Source organism: Pleurodeles waltl, chromosome 12 (genome assembly GCF_031143425.1).
Source record: "Pleurodeles waltl isolate 20211129_DDA chromosome 12, aPleWal1.hap1.20221129, whole genome shotgun sequence".
NCBI lineage: Eukaryota > Metazoa > Chordata > Amphibia > Caudata > Salamandridae > Pleurodeles > Pleurodeles waltl.
The window spans coordinates 350,261,753-350,288,427 of NC_090451.1; the positions used below are offsets into that span (position 1 = coordinate 350,261,753).

General features: G+C 49.3%; 1 protein-coding gene across 1 annotated transcript in view; it reads right to left on the reverse strand.

The window, feature by feature from the left end:
* Nucleotides 1-26,675, reverse strand: part of WDR88 (WD repeat domain 88) — a 267,202-nt gene that overhangs the window by 215,456 nt on the left and 25,071 nt on the right. The window contains exon 2 of the mRNA XM_069218620.1: nucleotides 5,310-5,420. Within this exon, the coding sequence (XP_069074721.1) occupies nucleotides 5,310-5,420 (111 nt within the window). The remainder of the gene's footprint in view (nucleotides 1-5,309; nucleotides 5,421-26,675) is intronic.

Below are 26,675 nucleotides of genomic sequence, written 5' to 3' on the forward strand. Positions count from 1 at the left end.
GTGTATTTGAAAAGCCCACCAGAATTTATTGGTAAGGCTGAAAAAAGAAATACTGTGTTGCGCCATAACACAGAGCCATCATCCGTACAAAGGAAATGCTAAAGGTAGTGATAAGTAGGTACAATGCAAAAAGTTAAACATGATCAAGTGCGAGAAATGGAACCAATACCTATCATCAAGAAAGAAGATGATGACCTATGACCTGAAATTAGGTATGATGACCCAGGTGCAAACACATGGCCGGTGCTTGCAGAAGTCACAGGTCCAGGTGAACAACGGCTGCCACATGAACAGCATATGCTTGCAACACTAGAAGAAAAGATCGCAAAGTACTATGCAGCTGTGTTCCTGAAACCACCACTGCCCTTCGACACCACCAAGAAACAAAATATTGTCAGGTACAACGCATGGATTGAGATTTTCAATGACTTCATAGGTGTACCAGAAGAAGTAGATGATAACAAAATCATGAAGTATTTAAAAAACTTTGCCAGTGACAGAGTAAAAGAAGTGCTGAAGAAAATCTAGGAGACTGATGCTGTATTGAACCATCAGATCAAAGAAGCATTGGGTACCAAGTTCAATCTGACACCGAATGTTGACTATCAAAGCTACATTTTCAATCAGGTGAAACAGCAAGCTGGTGAAATGATGGATAAGTTTGTTGAAAGACTTGATGTGCTTATCAAACACTGTAAGTTTAGTGAATTTAATGGTTAAGAAGCCATAAGCCTCAGAGACATCGATGGCTGTCTTTCAGACTCTTTCAGTAGACGCACGTTGCGAGAGATGCTCAGTTTAGAGAAAATATTAATGGCTGCAAGAGCTGATGGAACAGCAGATCAACAAGCTGCTGATATGGAAGCAGGAACAGCGAAAAAACAATCAGCGTAGGCCATGATAGCACGCACAAGTACTAGGTAGATGCATGCAAATCAAAGTCCTCAAAGAAAAAAAGGTTGTGTTTCCATTGTGGGTTTCCATTTCCCTGTGAAGGTAAACGCCCAGCCACAGGACAGATGTACAAAAGTTGCAGGAAAGAAAAACACTTCATAACGGTTTGCAAAGCGAAAAAAAAAAGATATGTCAGAGAAAGAAGAGAAAATTGATGCCAGAAGGTTCCAGAAGCATTCTTGCCATGCCCACAAAGCCAAAATGCAATGTCAGTTACGACAAGTAGAAACCAGTCAAAGTCAGGCGTCATCAAGGTCATCCTACTAAGGCTGCTCAACATCATTATCAAGCACCAGTGATGAAGATGTATGTACGATGATGGTATTGACCAAGGAACAACAGGCACATGTTGGTTTGGCTGCTTGTAAGGAAGAACACAGAACAAAGGCAAACCATCAAACAAAACAACATAATTCATTTGGACAGTGCCCAAAGATTACAATAAAGGTCAAATGTTGACCCATAACCTTTAGAATAGACAGTGGTGTGTCGTGTCAATTACCATCATGCAAGTCGAGAATTTCAATAGCCTGTCTCCTGTGCCACATCTAAACCCATCACACATGAAGGTATACATGTGGGCTGCTTCTAAACTGTTGCAGAGTGAACGGTCATTCACAGTGAAAATGTGACATAAAGCAGTATCAGTTCAAGCACCAATTGACATTCTCAAGGAACCTTGTCCAATGCATGCCTACTCAGTTTTGCCACTGCTGCTGACATGGGACTGATATCTGTCAATTACAACCTTTACACTCAATCTGAAAGTGTGAGTCAGTTTCCTTTGTTGTTTCATGGCCTATAAAGACAAGCCAATGAAAGTGTGACTTCACATCAATGGCGACATTTGCCCTAGTGCCCAGTGGCACAGCAGTCGTTTTTCACATGCAGGAAGTTATTATGAAAGAACTAGAAACGCTATTGAATGATGACATCATTGAGCGCTCCCCTGGTCCTATGCCATGTGTTTCGCCCACAGTGGTGGTGCCAAAAAAGGACAGTGGAGATGCAGTGCGCATCTGAAGTGATAAGCGCCAGGCCAACAAAACAATTGAGAGAGAAAGACATCCTGGTCCACACACAGAGGACATGATCATGCAACTGAACGGTGTCAAAGTCTTCTCTCGTCTTGACCTGATCAAGGGATACCATCAGTTCAAGTTTGAAGAGAACTGCAGGTACATCACTATTTTTGGGACTCATATTGGTTTGTTCAGATACAAAAGACTGAGTTTTGGAGTGCTGTCAGTAACAGAAATATTTCAGGATGTTACACATTGAATAATTCAACCTATCATGCATTCTGTTAATTACAGTGATGACATACTGGTATTTGGAGCAATACAAAAGGAGCCTTACACAAGTGTGCCAGTTATTTGCTGATGCAGGTCTCACTCTGAACGCAACAAAGTGTGAGTTTCATAAGACACATATTCTCTGATGGAGGAATGACTCCTGACCCAGATAAAGTGCAAACACCTTCAGCAACTTGCCCCACACAAGATGTCACCATGCTGCAATCCTTCTTAGGCATGGCTAGTTATTGCTCATGGTATATTTTTGTGACTTTGCTACAGTGGGTGCCCCATTGAGAAACTTGACAAAACAAAATTTCCCTTCCAGTGGTCTGTCGAATGTGATCAAAGCTTCAAACAAATAAAACATACGACTGAGAATGCAATCGAGATGGCCTATTTTGACCCCAAGTTACATACTTCAAAAATTCAAAAATGTGCATGATGAACTGTCTGTGACCAGGGGAAGTGATATAGTGAGAGGCTCAAGAATCATCATACCTGAGAGCCTAAGACATTGTGGCATTGTAGCCAACAAAACAGCCCTAAGAAACCTAGCATGGTTCCCACGCCTAGGCGAGCAAGTTGAAAGGGAACTATAAGTGGCTTTCCCCTATAGTGACGCTGCATCCATTGACAATGTCTGACCTTCCTGTATAGGCTTGGGAAAGAGTTGCAGTTGATTTTTTGGGCCTTTTGGAAACAGACATCACCTCAGGTTAGTCTTTAATGAGTATTTATGCTTTCCTTTAGTAAAGGAGCTATCATAAACAACCCATGACAAGGTCATCAAGTGGCTGGATGATAACTTTGCAGCATGGGTTATCCCCGCTTTTCTCAAATCTGACAATGGCCTGCCATTCAATAGCAAAGAATTCAAGGAGTTTCTAGTCAGATTAAATGTCAAGCATCAAAAGAGTACACTTCTGTAGCCCCAAGCCAGTGCTGTCGTGGAACAATTCAAGGCTACCCTCAAAGGGGTAATTCAACGAGTATCGATGGAGGGGATCGAGTTAAACCAGGCCCTGTGTCAAGCCTTCTGTGGTTATCGTTCAACTTCTCACTCCACAATTGGTGAGAGTCCTGCCATCTTGCTGTTTGGGAAAGCCATTGGAACTTAGCTGCCACAATGCTCAATGGACTGACCTTTGAAAGTTGATAAGGTTCGTGTCACAGACACTTCTCAAAAGTGCAAAAGAAAAACATGCCAATCGGCGTCGAATAGCTCAGGAAACAGTCTTCAATAAAGGTGAATGGGTCCTGGTCAAGCAGAAACAAAAGCAGAGGACAGACACTCTGTTTGTTGTCGATCCTCTGAGGATTGTGATGTGCAAAGTACACATGATGTCGGTGCATCGTCCCAGAAAGTCCATCCTATGGGACTCATCATACTTTAAGCACCTAACTCAACTTTCGTCAGCTCCTGCAATTATGAATGAGGCAATCCCACTTAACAGTCAAGATCAAGTATCAGAACCGGTGCCATTGGTGCACAACTAGGGTGCAGCTCAACCACTCCATACCACTCGATCTGGCCGACTAATGTGAGTGCCTCAACAACTTATTGAAGAAATATAATGTGACTGTTATTTGTACTTTTTATTTACCAAAGGGGGAGAGGCAGTGTTGTGAGACTACATATGCTAGGACCGTTGCAGTTCTAGGCGGACTCAACAGAGGAACTGCATAACTTGCTCAGAGGTGTTAAGGTGTGGTTATTAACGGTTATGATGCAATCAGAGTGCAGTGTGTGATCGTATGCTGAGGAATAAAGACGTCTGTTATAGAGCTTCGTGTGTGGCGTGGTCATTGCATGCTCCCAGCCTGGGAAGGTCGCTTCAGTGCAGTGTGCACCCCACTCCGCACAGACACCGGCATGGGGAGCAGGAGATGCACCACAAACACAGGAACATGCTGGCGCTCATGTCCTGTCCCGGGCTGATCGAGTCTCCCAGGACAGTTTTCAGTGCATCTGGCCCCAGGGGATGGCGTCTCTGGGGCCATAGGTTTTCTTGGGGAATGGATCCCACACAAACCTGTGTCTCGGACAGTTATGACTTATGTTTTTAAGCTCTGTAAGGCGCTGTTCCACACGTCTGGTTTGGAAAACATAAATGATAACAATAAATGTTTATTAGCAATGAAACATTAATGCATAGCCTGTCTTATTTGCAGATTCTGATTTGTGCAAACTTCATACACAAAATGGAAACGTGATATCGTAATTGGAATCTTCATTATGGAAAGGCATAACAATATTTTTATCCTGAGATTTAGCCAATAAAGGGATAACGGTTACAACGGAAGGTATTATGTAAAAGCAACACTTTCAGTGTTTTCAAGATTGTTTTGATAACACGAGTAGGAACATTTTAGGGCTAGAGGCAACTGGCTTCATCGGGGATTTAAAATATTTTTTGGATATTATAAATTAATTGGGATCTTCCTGTAAACTGTAGGATTAAGCTACACGTGTCCACCTGATAATAAGGTGATAATACATTTGTGATCTTGAATTCAACATAATCTATTATCGGGAAGTATAATAAAAAAATGGCATTCAGATACTGAAATACTTTGTGGAGCCTTCTACAGACACCTGCTTTTCCAACTCTGCATTTTCAAGGGACGTTTGTCATATTTTGGTATTCTTACGGAAACAGATCAATAGTAGTGGGAATTCCTGTCTACTATATTCATATTTTGATGAAACACTGTATTAAAGTATAAATGCGAGCCTTCGTGTATTAAAACTGAAATAATTATCAACCGGGGTAGAATGCCTCATCAGTATGGGACTAAAGGTGTCAACTGAATGCGTCATCTCATACATGGCAACCAGATTGTCGTCAGTGGGATAAAAGCACCACTGGCCTAGATGTCGACACGTGCGTAAAAAGGTCTAATGAACTACATTTAATATTCAAATATTGTTATAGTCGAATACGAATTTAAGACCAGTTACAACGCGATTTGAAACAATATCCAAAACTATATGAAAGCTTAGATAGTAAGGTGCGCTGTTAAGTAACAAGCAGGCCTTTAATTTTACTAACTTACCCAGAGGATTGCAGTTCGGTCAGAGGAACCAGAGATAATTCTCTTGTCGTCAAAACAGTAGATGCAGGAGTTCACAGCCCCGCAGTGCCCTTTTAACACTCGGAAAGGAATCTGAAAATGAGCAGATAAACGTTTAATCGGTAGTGCTGAGCTGTAATAAGTCGCCTTCTTGTCAGACACAATGTCAAACTGCTTAATGACAATGACAGTTGCGGCAAGTAGGAGCGATGTATAGCAATGCGTCCTACATGTACATCTTTTCAAATGCACGCCTTCCACCTGGTACTCGGGTATTACAGTATGGCATCTCACAGGCACAGCACACGTTCCTAAACTGGGGGACGCTGGACTGTGGGAAACCGCTTTAAGGCTCTTCTGAAAAGAGGAGAGTGAAGGACGTCTGAGCCCATACATTCGACTTTCGGAAAGGTGACCCATGGAGGAGCGCGGGGCTGAAAGCCACTTACTGCAAAGAGAAAGCAGAATTTTACCCGATTCAAGGCCGGCTTTTCTGGGGGCGTGGGATGAGACTAATGGCCAGAGATATCAAAGATCCGTTTTGCATAAGAAATCGCTATTTAAGAAATGCAAAATGGGATGTATGAAATTTGCGATTCGGTAATGCCGATTTCCTTAAATTCGTAATCTCTATTACTGAATCGCAATTAGAGAATGTGACTCCATTCATCCCTATGGGCTTTAGGCCCATAGGTGCGAATGTTTTTTGTATTGTTATGGACCACTGCCTCCTCTGAAAAAATGAAAAGAAAACTTTTAATTTTTGATTTTGAAATGCATCTCGCTTTCCTTTAAGGTAAACGGGCTGCATTTAAAAAAAAAAATGCTTTATCTAAAAGCAGTCACAGACATGGTGGTCTGCTGTCTCCAGCAGGCCACCTTCTCTGTGAGGGCGGCCATTCCCAAAGGGGTCGCAAATTGCGACCTACACATGAAAATTCATGAGGTAGGTAATTTGCGACCCCATTGGGAATCACAAACAGTGTAAAGTACACTGTTGTACATCCGGTATTGCGACTTGCAAATTGCGAGCTACTAAGACTCGCAGTTTGCGAGTCGCAAATATCGGATGTTTGTACATGTGGCCCTATTTCTTTTATGGCTTCAGTGATGTCTTTGACAAGGTCTAGCTGGTATTCAGCTAGGGTAGAGCGCTTGATAGAGCCTTTGGAACATTTTCAATTAATCAAGTTCTACTTTTAGGAGCCGTGAGGCCTGGAAATGATCTAAAAGAACATCATTTGATTGGTGCCCCTTTCCTTCAGAGCCAATTAACCTATCAAAGTCCTAACTGGGAGGTTGTAGATTTTCTCTGTCTATGCTATTTGAAGAAGGCCCACCCCCATATTGTTCGTGGCTGCGACTTACAACAAAACCATTCACTGTGCTGTCCAGTGGGCCTGGTTATAGGTAGATGGCCAAGCAGAGTCAAGCTGGCTAGTATAGGAGGGAACTGCTTATACTTCCTACCCCAAATCCTTAAATCCCCATGCGCAGACTGAGGACCTAGAGGTATTGCTCAAATAACCTCAGAGAAAGACTTGTTAGTGTGTGGATGGTCTTGAGATTTAAAGAAAGTGTATTTGAGGGAAGGAAGAAGAGGCCCTGGGATAGCAGAGAACAGCTGGGCAGCCCACGATCTACTGGCAGTGCGCAAGACTGGAGGTGTTGCATCAAGGTCTGCTGGGTCAGCACAGTCTGCCACGTAGCGTAATGAGAGGGAGAAAATTAACATGTGCAACTCCCAGGGACTGAGCCTCATTGAAAAAACACTTGGGTCCTTGCTCTGGATGCTCTGCTGTTGTCCCGCTGTGAGGACCTGGACTGAACAGCTGAAAAATGCCCACAGTTGTGGTGCAGCACTGACTGCTGTTGCACATGAACAGCCTTGCAACCAAAGGGTTCCTGTCTATACAGTAGATGGCCTGATAAGGGGAGCGCTGCATATAGGGGAGTGAGTGAAGACTGCACATTTATAATTTTACTATGCGGTGTAGAACCAGAATTGGAGGATCGCTAATGAAGAATCTACTTTTATTTTTTTAAATATATTTATTGACAGTTTTCTAGTAAAAGAAGTCTTTTTAGGATTAACAAGGTATGTTACAGAGCATCGAGATCTAAATACAGTTATATCCAAATTCATTACAGTAAGTATGTGTAGGAAGTTGGCTCTGTATACACTATTTCAAAGTAAGAAATAGTGTGCACAGAGTCCAAGGGTTCCCCTTAGAGGTAAGATAGTGGCAAAAGTAGATAATTCTAACGCTCTATTTTGTGGTAGTGTGGTTGAGCAGTAGGCTTATCAGAGGGTAGTGCTAAGCATTTGTTGTACACACACAGGCAATAAATGAGGAACACACACTCAAAGACTTACTCCAGGCCAATATGTTTTTATATTGAAAAATATATTTTCTTAGTTTATTTTAAGGACCACAGTTTCAAAATTTAAATTAAACACTTTAAATGTAAGGTACTTCACTTAGATACTTTAGGAACTTTGAATAAAAGCAATATCATATACAGTCTTTGTAAAAATGGCAATAAGCTATTTTCAAAGTGGACACAGTGCAAAAAATCAACAGTTCCTGGGGGAGGTAAGTAAAGGTTAGATTAGAAGGTAAGTAAAACACTTACAAGTCTCAGTTCTGGGGCATAGGCAGCCCACCATTGGGGGTTCAAGGCAACCCCAAAGTTACCACAGCAGCAGCTCAGGGCCAGTCAGGTGCAGAGGTCAAAGAGGTGCCCAAAACACATAGGCGCCTATGGAGAACAGGGGTGCTCTGGTTCCAGTCTGCCAGCAGGAAAGTACCTGCGTCCTCGGGAGGCAGACCAGGGGGGGTTTTGTAGAGCACTGGGGGGGACACAAGTAGGCACACAAAACACACCCTCAGCGGCACAGGGGGGGCCGGGTGCAGTGTGCAAAGCAGGCGGCGGGTTTCAGGTAGGAAACAATGGAGGGACCCGGGGGTCACTCTAGCAGTGCAGGCAGGCAGGCACAGGGGGGGCTTCTCGGGACAGCCACCACCTGGGCTAGGTAGAGGGTCACCTGGGGGTCACTCCTGCGCTGAAGTTCGGTTCCTTCAGGTCATGGGGGCTGCGAGTGCAGTGTTGGTTCCAAGCGTCGGATCCCTTGCTACAGGCAGTCGCGGTCAGGGGAAGCCTCTGGATTCTCTCTGCAGGCGTCACTGTGGGGGCTCAGAGGGGTCGTCTCTGATTACTCACGAGCTCGCAGTTGCCGGGGAGTCCTCCCTGAGGTGTTGGTTCTCTGAATCTTGAGCCAGGGTGTCGGGTGCAAAGTGAGAAGTCTCACGAATTTGGCGGGAAATGTGCAGTCTTGGAAAGTTGCTTCTTAGTTGCAAAGAAGTAGCTGGTTTTGAACAGGGCCGCTGTTCACTGGAGTTTCTTGGTCCTTTAGTCCAGGGCAGTCCTATGAGGCTTCAGAGGTTGCTGGTCCCTGTCGGATGCATCGCTGGTTGCAGGTTTTCAAAGTTGGAGACAGGCCGATAGGGCTGGGGCCAAAGCAGTTGTCGTCTTCCTCCTTCTCTGCAGGCTTGTAGGCCAGCAGTCCTTCTTCTTTCTTCAGGTTGCAGGAATATGATTTCCTGGGTTCTGGGGTGCCCCTAAATATTAAATTTAGGGGGTGTTTAGGTCTGACGGGGCATTAGCCAATGGCTACTGTCCTGGAGGGTGGCTACACCTTCTTTATGCCTCCTCCCTGACGGAGCCTCCTCGCTGAGTGGGGCACATCCCTATTCCTATTTTGGGAATCCTCCAAAATCCAAATGGAGGATTTCTAAAGGCAGGGGTCACCTCATCTCAGGACACCTTAGGGGCTGTCCTGACTGGTGGGTGACTCCTCCTTGTTTTTCTCATTATCTCCCCTGGACTTGCCGCCAAAAGTAGGGGCTGTGTCCAGGGGGCGGGCATCTCCACTAGCTGGAGTGCCCTGGGGCATTGTAACAGGATTCCTGAGCCTTTGAGGCTCACTGCTAGGTGTTACAGTTCCACCCAGAGCAGGCTTTGTTTCTGGCCTCAGAAGGCACAGAGGCCCTCACCCCAGGGGGTCAGAATCTTGTCTCTCAGTAGCAGGCTGGTACAGACCAGTCAGTCCTGCACTGAAGGATTGGGTAAAATACAGGGGGGCATCTCTAAGATGCCCTCTGTGTGCATTTTTTTATAAATCCAACATTGGCATCAGTGTGGGTTTATTATTCTGAGAAGTTTGATACCAAACTTCCCAGTATTCAGTGTAGCCATTATGGAGCTGTGGAGTTTGTTTTTGACAAACTCCCAGACCATATACTTAATATGGCCACACTGTACTTACAATGTCTAAGAATAGACCTAGACACTGTAGGGGCATATTGCTCATGCAGCTATGCCCTCACCTGTGGTATAGTGCACCCTGCCTTAGGGCTGTGAGGCCTGCTAGAGGGGTCTATGCCACAGGGAGTATTTTGTGGGCATGGCATCCTGAGGGGGATGCCATGTCGACTTTGCCTTTTTCTCCCCACCAACACACACAACCTACATTGGCAGTGTGCATGTGTTAGGTGAGGGGCCCCTTAGACATATGCTGCAGCCCTTAGGGACCTTCCCTGGTCACAGGGCCCTTGGTACCACTGGTACCTTTTACAAGGGACTTATCTGTTTGCCAGGGTGTGCCAATTGTGGAAACAACAGTACATTTTAAGTGAAAGAACACTGGTGCTGGGGCCTGGTTAGCAGGGTCCCAGCACACTTCTCAGTCAAGTCAGCATCAATAGCAGGCAAAAAGTGGGGGGTAACTGCAACAGGGAGCCATTTTCCTACAGTATGCAATACAGATCATCTCTTAATATGCTGGTGTACGTAATGTACACATTGTTGTAACTCTCCTGTCCTCTGATGTAACAGCTCTCATCATTTCCCCCTCTATGAGTCTTCCCGCTCTGCAACACTGTATCAACATGTCTGATATATCATTTTAACTAGTAAATTTAACTTTGCGCAGTTCTGATGCTGACTCTGGGTCAAGGGTAAACAGGGCCTCTACCCAGGGATGGGCTCCCATCCATCACTGCCCCTCCCCTAGGCGTTTCCACTGGGATTTCTTCATAGTGTACAACAGCTGGTTATCATGAATGTCACATAGTGGGTTCAAGGCGCTCTCTACTTAGTATCACATTATTCTCTTTTAGAGTCTTCTCTTATAGTGACCGTCCTCTCTTTTCCCCCTAATCCTCTTCAGCCCTATATATTGTCCGTACTGGGCCCCATGTGGGCTGCATCTACCTCTTCCTCCCTAGTCTCTGAGCCATTCCCTCCCTCTAATATCAGCGCCTCCCAAGTTTCCAGTAATTCAGCCCAGAGTGGTGCGATTGGGCGCTGACGGACTCCCCAGGCCTCCTTTCGCCTCAGCGCCAGCAATTCTGCTTGCGCCCAGTTTGATACATCACGTCTCCAGACCACCATTGAAAGGCAGCTAGGGGACTTCCAATGCATAGCAATTCGGCGTTTAAATAGCGCCAGCTCCAGGAATCTACCACTAGTCTTCCGGGAGGCCGTTCACGGGCTCAGACCCAACAGACAAACAGAGGAGTCCATCTGCACACTCACTCCCAACACTTCTTTCATTTCACCCAAAACACGCCGCCAGTCTTTCTGTATCTCAGAACAGTGCCACAACATGTGGTCTAGGTCCGCATCTGCAGCCTCACATCTGGAACATGCCCGGGGATCTCCCCCATATATCACCTGTATTCTGTGCGGTGTAATGTATGTTCTATGGACATAATTGTACTCGATGTACCATAAGCGGGTGTTACGCAATATCCTACGGGGATGTGCCAGCGCCCTCCGCCACTCCGCGTCAGTCATACTTCTACCCAGTGTTGTCTTCCATCTTACCCTAAGTTCTTGAAGAGATCCAAGTATTCCCTCACAATGGGCCCTATACAGCTTAGTAATGAGGTGAGTATCTCCCCCCATTGTCAGTAAAAGGTGAAAAATTGAATGGACCTCTGGCTCCCCGTTCACAGTGTGCCAATGTTCCTTAATGGAGTGTGTCAGTGCTTGGTATAGGAGGAATTGACCTCTCAGGACTCCACTTTCCTCTTCCATGCTGGTGAAGGACCGCATCACCCCGTCCCTGAGGAAGTCTCCCAATGTCTCTACTCCCACCTGTGTCCAGGCCCCAACTTGAGTTCTTGGTAATACCTTCCATGGGATGCCCTGGGGCAGCGCAACCAAAGGTAGCGCCGGTGAATAAGCTGATTTCATTCCCATGCGTCTCAGGCACCTTCTCCAGCATGCGGATGCCACCGTCAACAGAACATTTCGCCCCCGAACGATACCCGGTTATTAATCATTCGCGCCAATATCAGGTCCCCTCTAATCCCTCCTCCGGAAGTTACCCGGTCCAGTCGTCCTTCCCCTATAAACCATCTAGCCATCCATGGTAGTTGCACGATAAATAATAGGGCTCGAAGTCTGGAACCCAGAGTCCGCCCTCTTCAACAGGCCGACATAAGACAGATAAGGCGGTTCGCTTACGGCCCTCATCCCATATAAGCCCTCGAAGCAATGTATTCAGTTCCCTGAACCAACTCACCGGGATCGTTACCGGGATATTGGAAAAATGGTATAGCAGACGGGGTAACATGATCATTTTTGAGAGGGAGATCCGTGCCATTGTGGATAATTTGAGGGAGCGCCAAAACGCCACTGAAGACCTCAAGTAGCGCAGTGTCCTACCCAGGTTACTGTCCTGGAGGTCCCCTAAGTTATGGAACACTTGTACCCACATATATTTAAAAGTACTGGGCGCCCATCTAATATCCTCCAGACCGGATATTGGCTGCGGCTCGCCCGCCCCCCACGGGAAGAAGTATGTCTTATTTCTATTGAGTCTAAGACCCGAGTGACCGCCGAACTCCTCCAGCAACGCAAGTGCCCATGGGATCCCAGATTCACCCTCCCTCAGGTATATTAATATGTCATCCGCATAGAGTGAAATGTTATGCTCCATTGGACCCCACATCACCCCTCTGCCCCGGCCCTCCGCCCGAAACCGAGCTGCTAAGGGCTCGACAGCCAGTGCAAACAGCAGAGGAGACAACGGACAGCCCTGTCTTGTACCTCTGAATATAGAATAGGCAGCCGACACCATTCGCCCCGTCCGCACCCACGCCATTGGTTCACTGTATAGTAGGTCAACCCACAACACCCACCCCTCACCCAGGCCCATCCAAAGCATCACCGCTCTAAGGTAATCCCACCGTACAGAATCAAACGCGTTCTCCAAGTCCACTGAGAGACACACCGCTCCTGGCGTTCTCCCGGTGTTCAGCATATGTAGGAGGGGAAACAAACACCTAAGATTGAGGGATGTGGATCGTGCCAGTATAAACCAGTTTTGATCCTCATGGACTAGGGAGGGGATATGTTGCACCAGTCTACTAGCCTGAATCTTACTTAGTATCTTAAAGTTGCAATTCAGCATAGAAAGTGGTCTAAAGGCAGTCACTGGTGCCTCACGCGCCTCAGTCTTGGGCAGGGGAACTACCAGTGCCTCTCTCATTGTCTCAGGTAGCGTACCCAACCGAAGCGCCTCTGCGTAGAGCTCGACTAATATACGTGACAGGATATCCGAATATGTCTTGTAAAACTCCAGAGGGAGTCCGTCCGTGCCCGGCGTCTTTCCCGCTGCCAACTGTGTGATAGCTGTCTTAACTTCCTCTAGTGTCACTGGGCTCCCCAATGGAACTCTATCCTCCAGTGCCAGGGTGCGCAGGGGCAACAAGTCCAAATAAGCTCCCAATGCCTCAGGTAGGGCCGTTCTTGGTTTTCTGTACAGAGCCTTATACTAATCCATAAATGCATTCTTAATTTCAGCTGGCCCATGTACACAGACCCCTGCTGTGTCACATACGCTCATTATCGGCGCACCTCCCCCCTGAGGCCTCACCAACCACACCAGTATCTTGCCCGATCTGCCCTCCTCCGCATGCATGGCCACCTGATACCTCCAGTAACTGTGATGTCCCAACTGATTTTCAGCTAACTTGTATGATGCTCTCACCTCGAGGAGCCTATTCCATGCTGTCTTGTCCCTGCCCTCCAAGTTCTCCACTTCATGTATTATACTTTCTAGACTGACAAGCTCACGCTCCAGCCTCCGTGTGATCCCCACTGTTTGTCCCATGCAATGTCCCCAGGTCACTACTTTAAAGGCTTCCCATTACACACATCTGGTAGCAGTGGATCCTTTATTTACACGAATTTACTCCGGTAGAAGAGCTCTAAGTGCTTCCCTATAGGGTGGATCCTCTAAAGCCCCCTGCCTAAGCCTCCACATCGGGATAGGCAATCTAATCTCCACGCAGCGCCAGGTAAGAAGTAGTGGGCTGTGGTCTGAGAGGGTGCGTCCCAGGTACTCTGAGTGCGTTATTTCACGTACTAAATCCCCAGTGCACACCACTGTATCTATTCTGGTATGCACCTGATGCAAGCCCGAGTAGTAGGAGTAATTCATCTCCCCTGGGTGCTGGTTTCGCCACACATCCTCCAGACCCCAATGAGTCATCCAGTCCCTCAACCCACTAGCCAATTTAATTGTTAGTGCCCCGGATAATGGAGGAAGGGAATGGTCTAGCTCAGTGTCAAGGACACAATTAAAATCCCCTCCAACCATTAATTGTCCCCCCAGCTGCCTGGTGAGTCGGCCTGAGAGGCGCCGCCAGGAGGGTACCTGGTCCTGATTAGGGACATATATACAGCTTAGTACCACCTGTTTACCTTGTAGTCTACCTTCAATAATCACAAACCTGCCCTCTAGGTCAATGTCAACAGACGTAGCCTCGAACGGGACCCCTACTCTTATTCACACTATCGCGCCTCATGCAAAGGTTGAGTAAGTAGTGGCAAATACCTGTCCCCTCCATCTATGGCGCAATTCGTCAACTTCACTGGAATTAAGATGGGTCTCCTGTAATAGTGCAATGTGCAATCCTCTCCTCTTCAAATAAGTCAAGACTCTATGGGCCTCATTTCCACTCTGGCGGGCGGCGGGCGCCGCCCGCCAGGCGGGAACCACCATATGGCCGCTCCGCGGTCGAAAGACCGCTGGGGCCATTCCAACCTTCCCGTGGGGCCGGCGGGCGCTAACATTGTTAGCGCCCACCGGCCCAGCGGGAAGGCGGCCTGCAATACTGAAGCCGGCTCCGAATGGAGCCGGCGGTGTTGCAGGTGTGCGACGGGTGCAGTTGCACCCGTCGCGCTTTTCACTGTCTGCTAAGCAGACAGTGAAAAGCATGCTGGAGCCCTGTTAGGGGGCCCCTGCACTGCCCATGCCAGTGGCATGGGCAGTGCAGGGGCCCCCAGGGGCCCCCAGGGGCTCCAGGACACCCGTTCCCACCATCCTCTTCCTGGCGGTGAAAACTGCCGGGAAGGGGGTCGGAATCCCCATGGCGGCGCTGCTTGCAGCACCGCCATGGAGGATTAGCCCAGCCGGGGGAAATCCGGCGGGAAACCGCCGGACCCGGTTTTCCGACCGCGGCTTTACCGCTCCGGTCGGAATGGGCTTTGAAGCACCGCCAGCCTGTTGGCGGCGCTTCAGTCATCCGCGACCCTGGCGGTCATAGACCGCCAGGGTCAGAATTGACCCCCTATGTCTTCTGGTCGGCGTCCCCATACCCGTAATCTTCCAAGTTAACAGGTTGTAGTCCGCCATTTTATATGGGTTATGTTAGGAGAGGCCTCCCACCCCTCCATACATCCACTACCACAGGCTTCCGCCTCCCCTTCCCCAGTCACCAGCATCTGCTTCAGGCCAAAACTGCACAGTCTCTAGCGCTCAACACATAAATTGAAACTACAAACCCCAACTCACCTTCCCCAGGGCACCACTCCAACAGTAGGCTGCCCAGTTAATGGTGCAAATGCACAACTAAAACAATGCGTCATTCTGGGTTCTCGTCGTTCACGCCTGTGCGGCTGAGAATCCAGAGGGGGTGTTTTCTGCAGCCAACAGGACCCCAATTCAATCCAAAGCTCCCATCACGGGGCTGGGGTAGCCTATAAAACTCAGCCCAAGTAGATGGCAGTTTGGGGGGTCAGTTTGGGAGCCCCGTCATAGCTACAAGAGTTCTCCTTTGATGATTCTGATGCTCGGGGGGAATCCCCTCCACTGGCCTCCATTGAAGAATCTCTGCACTGTAACGAAGCCACTGCTTCTGGCGCTGCCTTCTTGGCTGATTCCTTTTGAGCCTGTGTTGGCCCCACTCTTAATCGGGGCCTGCTTCACTGTCTCCTTTGCCCCCTGCGGCCCCGGCGCCCTACTCGCTCCACTCTGTCAGTTGTACTCCCCCCAGCCTTTTGCAGCTCCAGCCATTTCCACACCTCATCTGGAGTCTGAAAGAAGGTGATGCGATTCTCATTGACCACCCATAGCCTGGCTGGAAAAAGAGGGAGTATTGAATCCCCTCATCCCGGAGTGCTCCCTTCACTGCTATGTAAGAGGCTCGTTTGTTTTGTACCTCCGCTGTAAAATCCGGGAATAATGTTACCGTTCCATTTACAACCCGAAAGGGTCCAGCCTCTCTTGCTCTCCGCAGCAGCACGTCTCTATCCCGGTAATGCAGTAACTTGGCCACAACCACCCATGGGGGTCTTCCCGATGCCAATACCCTTGCCGGCACTCGGTGTGCATGCTCCAATGCAAAAAAGAGGGTAAGGAGCTCCGGAGCCACGTCTGTCCTTAGCCATCCTTCCAAAAACGCCACCATGTCCGTGCCCTCAGCACCTTCCAGTAGGCCTATGATTCACACATTGTTTCTGCGATTGCGACCTTCTGCGTCTTCCGCTCTGCGTTCCAGATGCTGTACACAGTCCGTGAGCTGTAGAACTGTGGCCCCAAGCTCCTGCTGTGCCGGTGAGAGCTCCGCTAGTGCCGTCTCAGCCTCCTGGACCGTGTCAGACAATTTCTGGTGGTCTGCCCTGAGCAAGCTCACCTCCACCGAGACCTGGCCAATGTCCCGCTGGAGAGTCACCTTAGTGTCCTCTATTGCCCCCAGGATCTTGTCCAGCGTTGCCTGCAGGTGAGGTGCTACCGGGTCAACCATGGCTCCTCCAGTCAGATCTCCCACGCACTTAAGGGCTTGCACTTTACTTCTTTTCCTGCGCTTGGAGGTCATCCAGTACAATGGGGTGGCTAGCAACCCCCTGGTGTTACAGGTATGTTCTGGACTCACAGTTCAGCCAGTTATCCTTTTGGCCATGCCCTCTGTCCCTCTTTTCACACTGAATCGACACCATTGGCCACCTATTCAGGCATCTGACCCACAGCGCTCACCTGGGCTCCCAGAGACACACCACCTTTTCCTCCATCTCATTTGTATAGGTATCACATGTATCCCTGTTGTCTGATTCCCAATAAGAGGTCCTGTGGACTCCAGTCCGTACCGGGACCCCGTCTCCAAACCACTACCTCCATTGCTGTCTCTGCTGCTGTCTGGTTCACGCTGGCCCTTATCGCCAGGTAGGCCCTGTCCCTTGGGCGCCTCCTGTTATATGCCACCAAAGTCTGCCAGCACCAATCTCCGCGACCAGGCCCCTCAACTTGCTCCTGGCTCTCTCCTCTATACTGTCTCCCAAAGGGCTCCCCGCTCACTCAGCCGCACGCTCCCCCGGCCACTGGGGAATCAGCCGCTTTGTTATCGGGGTCGATTCACTCGAGGCTCACTCTCAGCCTCTGATACATTTCACCCCGCAGGCCGCGGCAGGCTTTCCCAACTGCCGGGCCTCACCTCCACAGGCCCGTCCACGCGACGTCCTGTACGTTGTGTCTCTTCACGGGGCACTGCACCTCCTCAGTGACAAGGGTGCTCCTGCCACCACCACTCTTCTCTCTTGGGCCCGGGCCCCTTGTTGCCTGCAATCCGCTGCTCGAAGCGGCATGTCACAGCCATCTGCCACTTTGTGCACAGCCCGGCTCAGGAGAGCCCGAAAACAGCCTCAGTAACCTGCTCCAGGGGCCCCCACCGTCCCTACACTGTCATAGGCCACCTCCAGCTCCCGGAGGGTCAGGGATGTTAAGGATGAAGTATAGGCCCTAGCGGAGCCACGCTCTTACGCGTCCGCCATCTTGGCCGTCCAGGCCACGCCCCTCACCAATGAAGAATCTACTAAGGTATGTATTGTGGATTCATTAATAGATGCAGTCCCACAAGGTGCTAACCCGAACATGGAAGTCTAGCCCCAAGCGTAACGCCAGGCCACTGAAGTCAAATATACAGCAGGCAAGGCAGCCAAGGAGGTGGTGGAACTCTCTGGTGCAGCTTTCAAACTGGGTGAAATTAAAAGACATCTTGAAGGACATGCAATGGACGCACGGGGTAGATCCACCAGAAAAAGGCATGTATGATGGGTCTGACAGGTCCTTTCTATGTAGCACTGAGAGGTGGTGTCCCTTCCCTATTTTACCTCTAAAGAAAGATCTGTCAGATGCAGGGTTCTCAAGGGCTCATCTCTAGCACCTGCTTGTTCAATGGTTATGGAAGATCCTTTTGTACCTGATTACGAAATTTGGTTTCCAGGGTTTGATGACACACAGCTTCTTTCACAGCTCTACAAGTCGCCTGCCCATTTATAACTCTCTGTCAGGGACGGTTTCTTGGCTGTGCAAAGCTGGATGACCTACAATTTCCTAACACTGAATTGCACTAAAACAGAGATAATAATCATTGGAGGTGACCTTTTGGGCTGGTCTAACAATTTGCAGCCTAACTCGGTTGGAAGTCTGGGAGATCGCGTAGCCAAAGTTAAGTTTCTTGGTGTAAGGCCTGGCATCCTTTTTCCCTTTCCCTCCTGTTTTTGTTGCTGTATGTTTTTGTTGGCCTTAGGACTCTGGGCACTTTACCACTGCTAACCAGTTCTAAAGTGCATGTGCTTCTCCCCTACAAACATGGTAACATTGGTATACTCACAATTGGCATATTTAATTTGCTTGTAAGTCCCTTATAGAGTGCTAAATCAGACACCCAGGGTCTGTAAATTAAATCCTACTGGTGGGCGAGCAGCACTGATTGTACCACCCAACTAAGTAGCCCTATACACCTGTCTCAGGCCTGCCACTGTGGAGCCTGCATGCGCAGTCCCACTGCCACCCTGACTCCCCTTTTGCTTACATCTAAGTCATTCCTAAAGTAGGCCCATGGGGCAGGGTGTAATGTAAGTAGAAAGTAAGGACATGCACCTCACTGTCCCCATGTCCTGGTAATGAAAAACCCCTCAAGTGCTTTCTCATTATTGTGAGGCCTAACCCTCTCATAGGCCAGCAGGAATTCCTTATAATAACCTTAAGTTGTAATTTCTGTTCTGAGAGGAGTGGCAGGGCCATGTTTAGTACCATTGAAATGGTAGTAATAAATCCTCTTTACTGGTAAGGTTAGATTTATTACGACTAGTCTAGAAATGCCACTTTTAGAATGTGGACATTTCTCTGCACTCACTGACCAGTGAGTCTACAGCCTCCCTCCAGTACATGTCTTGCCTGGGTGGACTGACAGTTCCACTTGTGCATTCCCTTCAGACACCCACAACACAGGACACTCAGCCATATCTGCATTCATCTGCATACTGATGGGTCTTCCTGGAGAAAGGGTGGGGTGGATCTCACACTTACATTTCAAAGGGTAAAGTCTGGGGTCCACGCAAGAGAGCTGTGTACCTCCTACTGGCTGTCTAGAGCTGAGACTGACTTGAAAGGGGAACCTGCTCACTTCACAAGCCTCCTTTGTTAATCATACCCACATTAAAGGCACTTTTTTGTATAAGTAGTGGGCCCACTATATGGATCACCCTTGGACCAAGAAGGAACCCTGCTGGAGTAATGGCTGCTGTGCTAGAAGGACTGCCACCTTGTTGTGATTTGTCTGTTTTAAGGAACTGCTACCAGACTCTGCTGAGCTGCCCTCTGACAGCCGACCGCTGCCCAGCACCATCCCACCTCCAAGTCCTACCAGGGAGTCTCCAGGGCTTTGCCTGGTTGTCCTGTCTGTTAATCACCACTTGGGAAGCCCTTCATCATTGTGCTCGGCTACTACAAATCACTGAGCGGTCTCCACACCCGTTCCAGGCCCGCCACTTTCTAATCCCCAAACCACAAGGCCGGTTCTGCCAGGAGGGCATTGCGGTTGTGCCGACGCACAGGTACCCCCGACATTGGGAAGTTGCCTCTGTCTTCCCTGGTGACCCTGACTCACAGAGGATCGGCGAGTCTGGAACAAGGAGCCATGAGTGGAGTCTCTAGGGAAGCCTACTCCCCACAGCAGTAACCCTGGTGGTCTGCTCATGTCAGCACAGGAGTGCTAAGCACGTGTACCGTCTACGCGGGGAAGGTACCTCCGGCCCCCCAGCAACCTCTACTCACAGGGACTGAAGGGCCTGGGACCTGGGTGGCACCCCAGGAGATCCACCGCTCTCCCTGGTCCCTGTGGCATTGCCGCACCCACCAGCCTTTCTTGTGGGGCGCATAATAAAACTTACCTGTGACCTTCCTTTCACTGGAACTGATGAGCCTGAGACAGGGCGGCCCCTGAGAAATCTGCCACTCTCCCCAGCCTACGGGGTACTCATTGGACACACCATTCCTGGCCGCTCAATGGTGGTGCGCACGACCTGGGGATTGCCGTATTTCTTACAAACAAGGCACCTCTTAATTTTTGTGGACCTCGCGCCCAGCACATAGCAGGTATTGAACTACCCCTGCCTATGGCGCGGGGTGAGTAAATTGCACACTGTACCATATGAAAATTTGCCCTTTTATCATTATAAACATCTTTGAACATATATATAAAGGATGTCTATTTTTCTAAAAACATCGCGGAGAGTACATACACAGGTTTGCTGTTATGGGAATTGCACAAATACTTTACACACCGCCTTATAATTTTAGCCTGTTTGGTCTGCGATAAGCTACTAGAGGTTGAGCACATGTTGTGTTTCTGACTTGCCCTGACTAGAGTGAGTGGATTCTGCTTGGCTAAGGTATATGACCTAGCCAACCAAAAGCCCCATTTCTAACACTTGGGGTGTGGTTTGGTGGAGGAGGGAGGGAGAGTGGTCTGCCACTGGTCCGACTGCAGTCAAGTACTCACCATTGCAGATCTTTCACTGCCTCTTCCGACATCTGCATGGATTCCAAAAGGTTCCCTTAATGCTGAGCCTTCAGATCCCACTGTAGGGCCTACGTGTTCCACCAAGCATGATCCACTTGTAGGATGCCAAGAGTCCAAGAAGCCTCAGAGCCACTCTCACTGAGTCACGTCAAAGGTTGAAACATCAGGATCATAGTCAAAATGTAATGAACTCATTGAGGCAGAGCACTGTACCCCAGATGACCGGCTCGGATGAGGGGAGTCATTGTGAAGGACTCAGGAGTGATTTTGTCATGCTGATGTCAACAAGCCTGCCGTTGTCTGAAGGTCATTTATAACTGTTTGAGGATAGCCCGCCATCAGCAACCAGTCACCGAGGTATGGGAAGACTGGTATTCCCAAACTCCGCAGATGGGCTGCAACCATCACCTTTGTGAACACTCGAGGTACACTGGTAAAGCTGGATGGGAACACTGCTAGCTGAAAGTGCTCTTGGCATTGCTTAATTTAAGCTGGCGGTTTCTGGTGACCGGCACCAGCACTTATGACAGTCTGCCACATGGTGATGCTGTCTTTCTAATTTAGGTATGAGCACAACAGCTGTTAATTAACTTAATATATATTGATAGTAACTAATTCCTGCACCCAAGCCATTGTTATGGCTTTGGGGGCCTGGAATAGTACGAAATGACACACCTGTAAGAGTGTGATGGGTAGCAGTTGTGCCTGTACTGTCAATAGCAACGGTGGCAGGGACAATGAATGGTGTAATCTGCAGTGTCCTGCTGACGAGGGTTCTGACACTTTTTTAAATACAAATTAAGCACTGGTTCTTGGCCTAGTTGAAACTGCAGGTAACATCTGTGGGGTTGCAGGATGGAGACGTGGAAAAAAGGTGTCCTGCAAATCTAATGCCATCATCCAGGATCCTGGATTCTGCGTGGGGTCCACAGGAGCTGCTGTGCACCCTGGTTCTGTTGAGCTGAGATGTAGCTACTGTGTAGCTGGCCTTGGGGTGCCCACCTGACATCCTGGAGCTTTGCTAGAGCCTAGGGTGAGGACAATGACTTATCTTGTTCTAAATATTGCAAAGCAACCTTGTTTCTTTATATGTGTAATTTTCAAAAGGGGGGGGGCGTGTCCAGCTGACTAAGATGGCAGACATGTAGCGGAAGGGCTCCCGGACCTGAGCCCGATAAACGGGTGAAAAGAATCAGGCTGCCAACAACTCTGATGCACTCCGCTCCTCCCGACGGCACACCAGAGCTACGAACCCTGCAAGAGGCTGTGGCCAGAGAGCATTTGTGGGACCAGGAGCGGGCGGCATGAGAAGAGACCGGCATGGTTGAAGGAGTGGAGGTCAACAATCGGCCCTGCGGTGAGTGTGGTGCAGTGCATGTGCCCCGCCTCCTAGGAGAGCATTGTTGAACTGGAGGTAGGGGCGCAGAAGGTGCACGGGGCTAGGGGGGGGGCACCGGGCGGCAGTGACGGCTGTGCGGGTACAGCAGCCCGGCTGGGCCCATGGCTGGCTGCCATTTTGAGACAGACTTGATAGTAGCCACCATGAACAGGCATATTGAAGGTGACAATATGTTGTGTGCCGGGACTGGTGCGCTCCTTCCTGGCCCCGCGAAAGAAGGAAAATAACTGGCTTATGTGATGCAGGATGGGACACTAATCTAGCCCAAGCCGATTGGCTGCTGGGTGCCTGGAGATGGCACCCCCCTGCTGTGACGCTCTGAACTGCGGCTTGGGCGGGGAGTCCAGGGGTCCCAAGATGTTACTGGCGCTGGCTTTGGAGCAGAGCCCGATAGGGTCGATGGGCCTGGCTTAAGCCTGGGATTGATGCTGAGCCGGGGTCTTCAAACTTAAAACTTAAAGGAAAAGGGGTCTATAGCCCTCGGCCTCTCTGCCATACCTGGGAACACGAAGCCCAGAAGGAGGTCTTGAATGCAGGGGCGGGGATGGAGGGATCCAGGAATTGCTGCTGATGTGAGTCACTATCCCCGAGGAGTAGCGGCGCAGTGGTTGGCGAATGGCCCTTTCGGCCTGCCCTCGGGAGAAAACCCACCTGAGGTAGTGTTGCAGTGCTACCGCTACCACCCCTCCAGCCTATTGATATCACCGAATAAGGAGCTAAAGTAAACCGCAGCCGTCGCTCATTGTTTGCCAGCCGCACCCCACCAGAAATAACAAGGCTCACATACTGCTCTATGCTATTGGGACCGCCTCTCAAAACACAAGATGGGGAGCACCAGACCCAAACAAACTAAGCTTGACATATGAGATTACGCCAGCTCTCCGCCTTCTGAGGGGTCTCAAACAAGGACGTCGGTGGACTGTGTGTCCCCCACCGGGATACCTCACTCCACAGACAAACTGGATATCATCTTGCAAGAAATACGAGACTACAGGATGGTGCTGGAACAGCAGCTCTAGGCCATCACTACAGATATCACCTTGCTTAAAGATGATCAGCAAAAATTGGCAGACAGAGTCAAAGATACCGAACACTCTCTTTCCACCTTAACAACCGAAATGGCAGAGCAGAAAACTCTGGTGACATAGCTGCAGAAAAAAATAGATCAGCTCCGATCCAGAGCAGAAGATGCAGAGGGTTGAGCATGCAGATATAACATTCGGATTGTGGGTCTAACAGGGGGCCTGGAGGGATCCCAGCCCACTCAATACATAAACAAGCATTTGCAATGCAATCGGTCTCGCATTTACTCGAGTTAAAGCTACTAGCATTATAAACTCCGAGCAGATTCACAGTGCCACGGCTGCCATGAGCATCAGCGATAACGAAAGACACAAAAGGAAAAAGAAGTTCGCTCTCAGTCAAACTTATCCGCAAAAGTGCAATTAGCCATGTAACAGGGTCGATAGCCAAGGCGGTAACTAAACCACCCTAAGGAGGGACAAACGTAAACCCTTTACCAATGTCATCAAAGGATGTTTGAAGGGCAGGCCCAAGAACGAGGGACAGTGATGGGTGTGAGGTTGTTAAAAGCCCAGATACATACCAACACGTGAGAAAAGCAGCGCATGCGCGCTGCTATGCTCGACCTAAAAATTGGCTCAGAATGGCGATAGCCCTGTAAGGCCTCTCGGACCTCTTCACAGTGGAAATAGCGCACAGGGGGCTGATGAAGCGCCCTATCCCTGGGGCCACGCCTATACCAATGGTGGCACGAATACTCAACTTCGGGGACAGGGACCACTTGCTGCGAGAGGCTCACAAGAGAGCACCCTGGACCATTGATGGAGCAAAGGTCTCACTATTCCCAGACATCACACTTATAGTACAATGACAGCACGCCTCATTCTATGCAGTAAAGCAGCGATTGTGCAGCATTGGTCTGTCATATGCCTTAATCTTCTCTGCCAAACTGGAAATTGTCCACAACCAGCGTGCACATTTCTTTGAAACTCCAGAGGTTGCTCGAGACTGGCAAGACCTCCGCTATCCAGACTCTCATGAGCACACTCGGCAAAAATCTCCATCAGCAGAGCAAAACCGCCCCCACAGGAAGAGGTTAAGGAATGAGCATATGGAAACTCACTCAGGAGGAGCTCTAACTCCCCATCAAGTTCAGGACAGTCAAAGGGAAGTCATCCACTCGCCGATAGCCCTTCAAGACCTAAATGCTCCCCTGTCTGCATCCGGTTCATCCCGAAGCAGTGTCTCAGATTCAGACACAGAAAGTATTGTGACCCTGTTCCCAACAATGACACTTCAGACTGCCACTCAACTATTGAGTTGATATAAGCAAACAGGGGCACCCTTTTGAATAACTCCACTGCATCAGAGTATCTCTGGATGAACACCAGCAAAGATTGCCTAATTCCATTTGACTCTAGTAAGGTTAGGCCCACCAGGGCTGGGGGACACCCAACAACACTATGCTGGGTTCCTCGATCAATATTCTGGTAACAGAGCTTAAATTGGAGCTCAGAAGGGGGGCTCAATGAGACCACAGTTGTAGCCCACAATCTTGCCCAGCTGGAGGACGGCCCAGGTCCGGGCCCAGTCAGGGATTCTTAAGTATCCACAGTGCATGTGATTTGTGCTGCGGCTGGATGATGGCTCCCAGAAGTGCAGGCACAGACGTTATTGTTGACACTATATTTTGTTATAGGTATTCTAATGGTCGAACAAATGTTCCTTCGATGGACTGAGTACTGGGGAAGTTGTTTATATGTTTAATCACTGCTGCCGCTATTATGGGTATGGTGAACATTGGTGACAAATGTATCGGGGACTAAGGGTGCACTTCCAGACACCATTCGACATGCTAAAGTCAAAATGAGAAGCAGACATACACAGAGAGATTACAAGTAAGGAATGGGACCTTTTTCTGGGATATGCTAAGACACTATCCGGCAACACACGATTTAAGTTTGTACAATTCATGATTACATTGCGCATACCTTACGCCACACAGACTTAATCAGATGTTTCCCGGGGCCGCAGTACATTGCCCCCGATGCCATCACACAGTTTCAGACTTCATGCATATGATATGGACATGCCCGAGTCTCACAATGTACTGGTCGGAAATAAGAGAAGCGCTTCGCCAATTAACAAGCAAGACTCATTGGCACACAGCAGAACATTGCATTCTAGGCCTCTTCCGTCGACCTCCCAGCTCTAAAGTGACCAGGCGCTTTGTGGACCCAACACTCCTTTTGGCGAAGCGCCTCCTAACCAAACATTGGAAATCTCCCCAAACACCACCACTAATTCTATGGCGGAAGGAAGTTATATTATTGGGACAGGCAGAAAGCATGGCTATGCGTCACAAAGAGCATAGAGGGCTCCGCAAAAGACTGATTTCAATGCATTGGGATGCCTTATTGGAAGCGTTTAGAGTAGAAGATCAGGAGGATTAGATGGGGTCTCATGAATCAAATGGCTCCTCTTTCCTCATGGGACAGCTAGGCATAATCCTACCCCCTTGCTATTCTAGAATCGCCTCAAGTACCCCCAATATCACCCTGCAGTTTAGAGGTGCTACAACTGTTCTATAAATGCTCGATACCCCATCAGACCAAGCACATATTAACGGGAAGCCTAGTTCACATCAACATGGCTCACTAGAATCTTCCATACACCCATCATTACAAATAGACAACAACGCAATGGGACAGCACCCAAGAAATCGGGAGGACATCAGGAAGAGGTGGAACGACCTACGGGGGAAGGTGCGTTCCGTGGTCTCAAGACACAACCTTGCGGTTCAGCGGACTGGCGGCAGACCCCCACCTCCTCCCCCACAACTAACAACTAACAACATGGGAGGAGCAGGTCTTGCTGATTCTGCATCCTGAGGGCCTCCCAGGAGTAGGTGGAGGAATGGACTCTGGTAAGTCAAATCTTAACTATTACATCCCCCTCCCTACCTGCATGCCAGCACATACCCCCACCCTCGCCCTCACCCCCATCACTCCAGTTCCTCACAAATGTCCAAATATCACAACCCACCCATCCCAACACCAAGCCCTGCGTGAAACAACAACGCATGGACACACATTACTAAAGCATGCCCACTGCACATACCCATACACCCTCCTAAACCATCATCACACAAGGTCCCACACGGGAATTCAAGCACTGGGGTACACAGTTACCCACCCATTGCACACCACGCCACACACAGATGTAATAAACATCCTTTTATACCCCTACAGGACCCCTACCCAACGTCACCGGACAGGAGGGTCCACATATGTCCACACCACCAACAGAAGAGGCCCACAGTGATGACAGCACCTCTGTCCAACTGGATCTAGATGACCAGCCCGGCCCATCGGGGACATCGGGACAGTCGGTTCCCCACACCCAGTCACAGGCCACCACAGAGCTACCCCCCTCTGGAAACACCAATACAGCACCCACCCAGCGGACCCATACCACGTCAATCAGCAGTGTGTCCACCACTACAGGGAACCCAGGCTAACCCACCACCCCAACAACAACAGGGACCTGGGGGAAGTGGCAGTGGGCACACGGTCCAGGGGATGGAGGCCCAGGAATACAGGGGAACTGGGAGGGCTGCTGTGCGACAGGGGGCGGACAGGCCCAGGGAACCCACTCTCCACGAGGCCCTCTCCTCCGTCATGGGAGCCTACCACCACTCCCAGGAGACGATGGCAACGGTACTGGCCAAGTTTCAGGAGACCCAGCGCCTGCAGGAGGAACAGT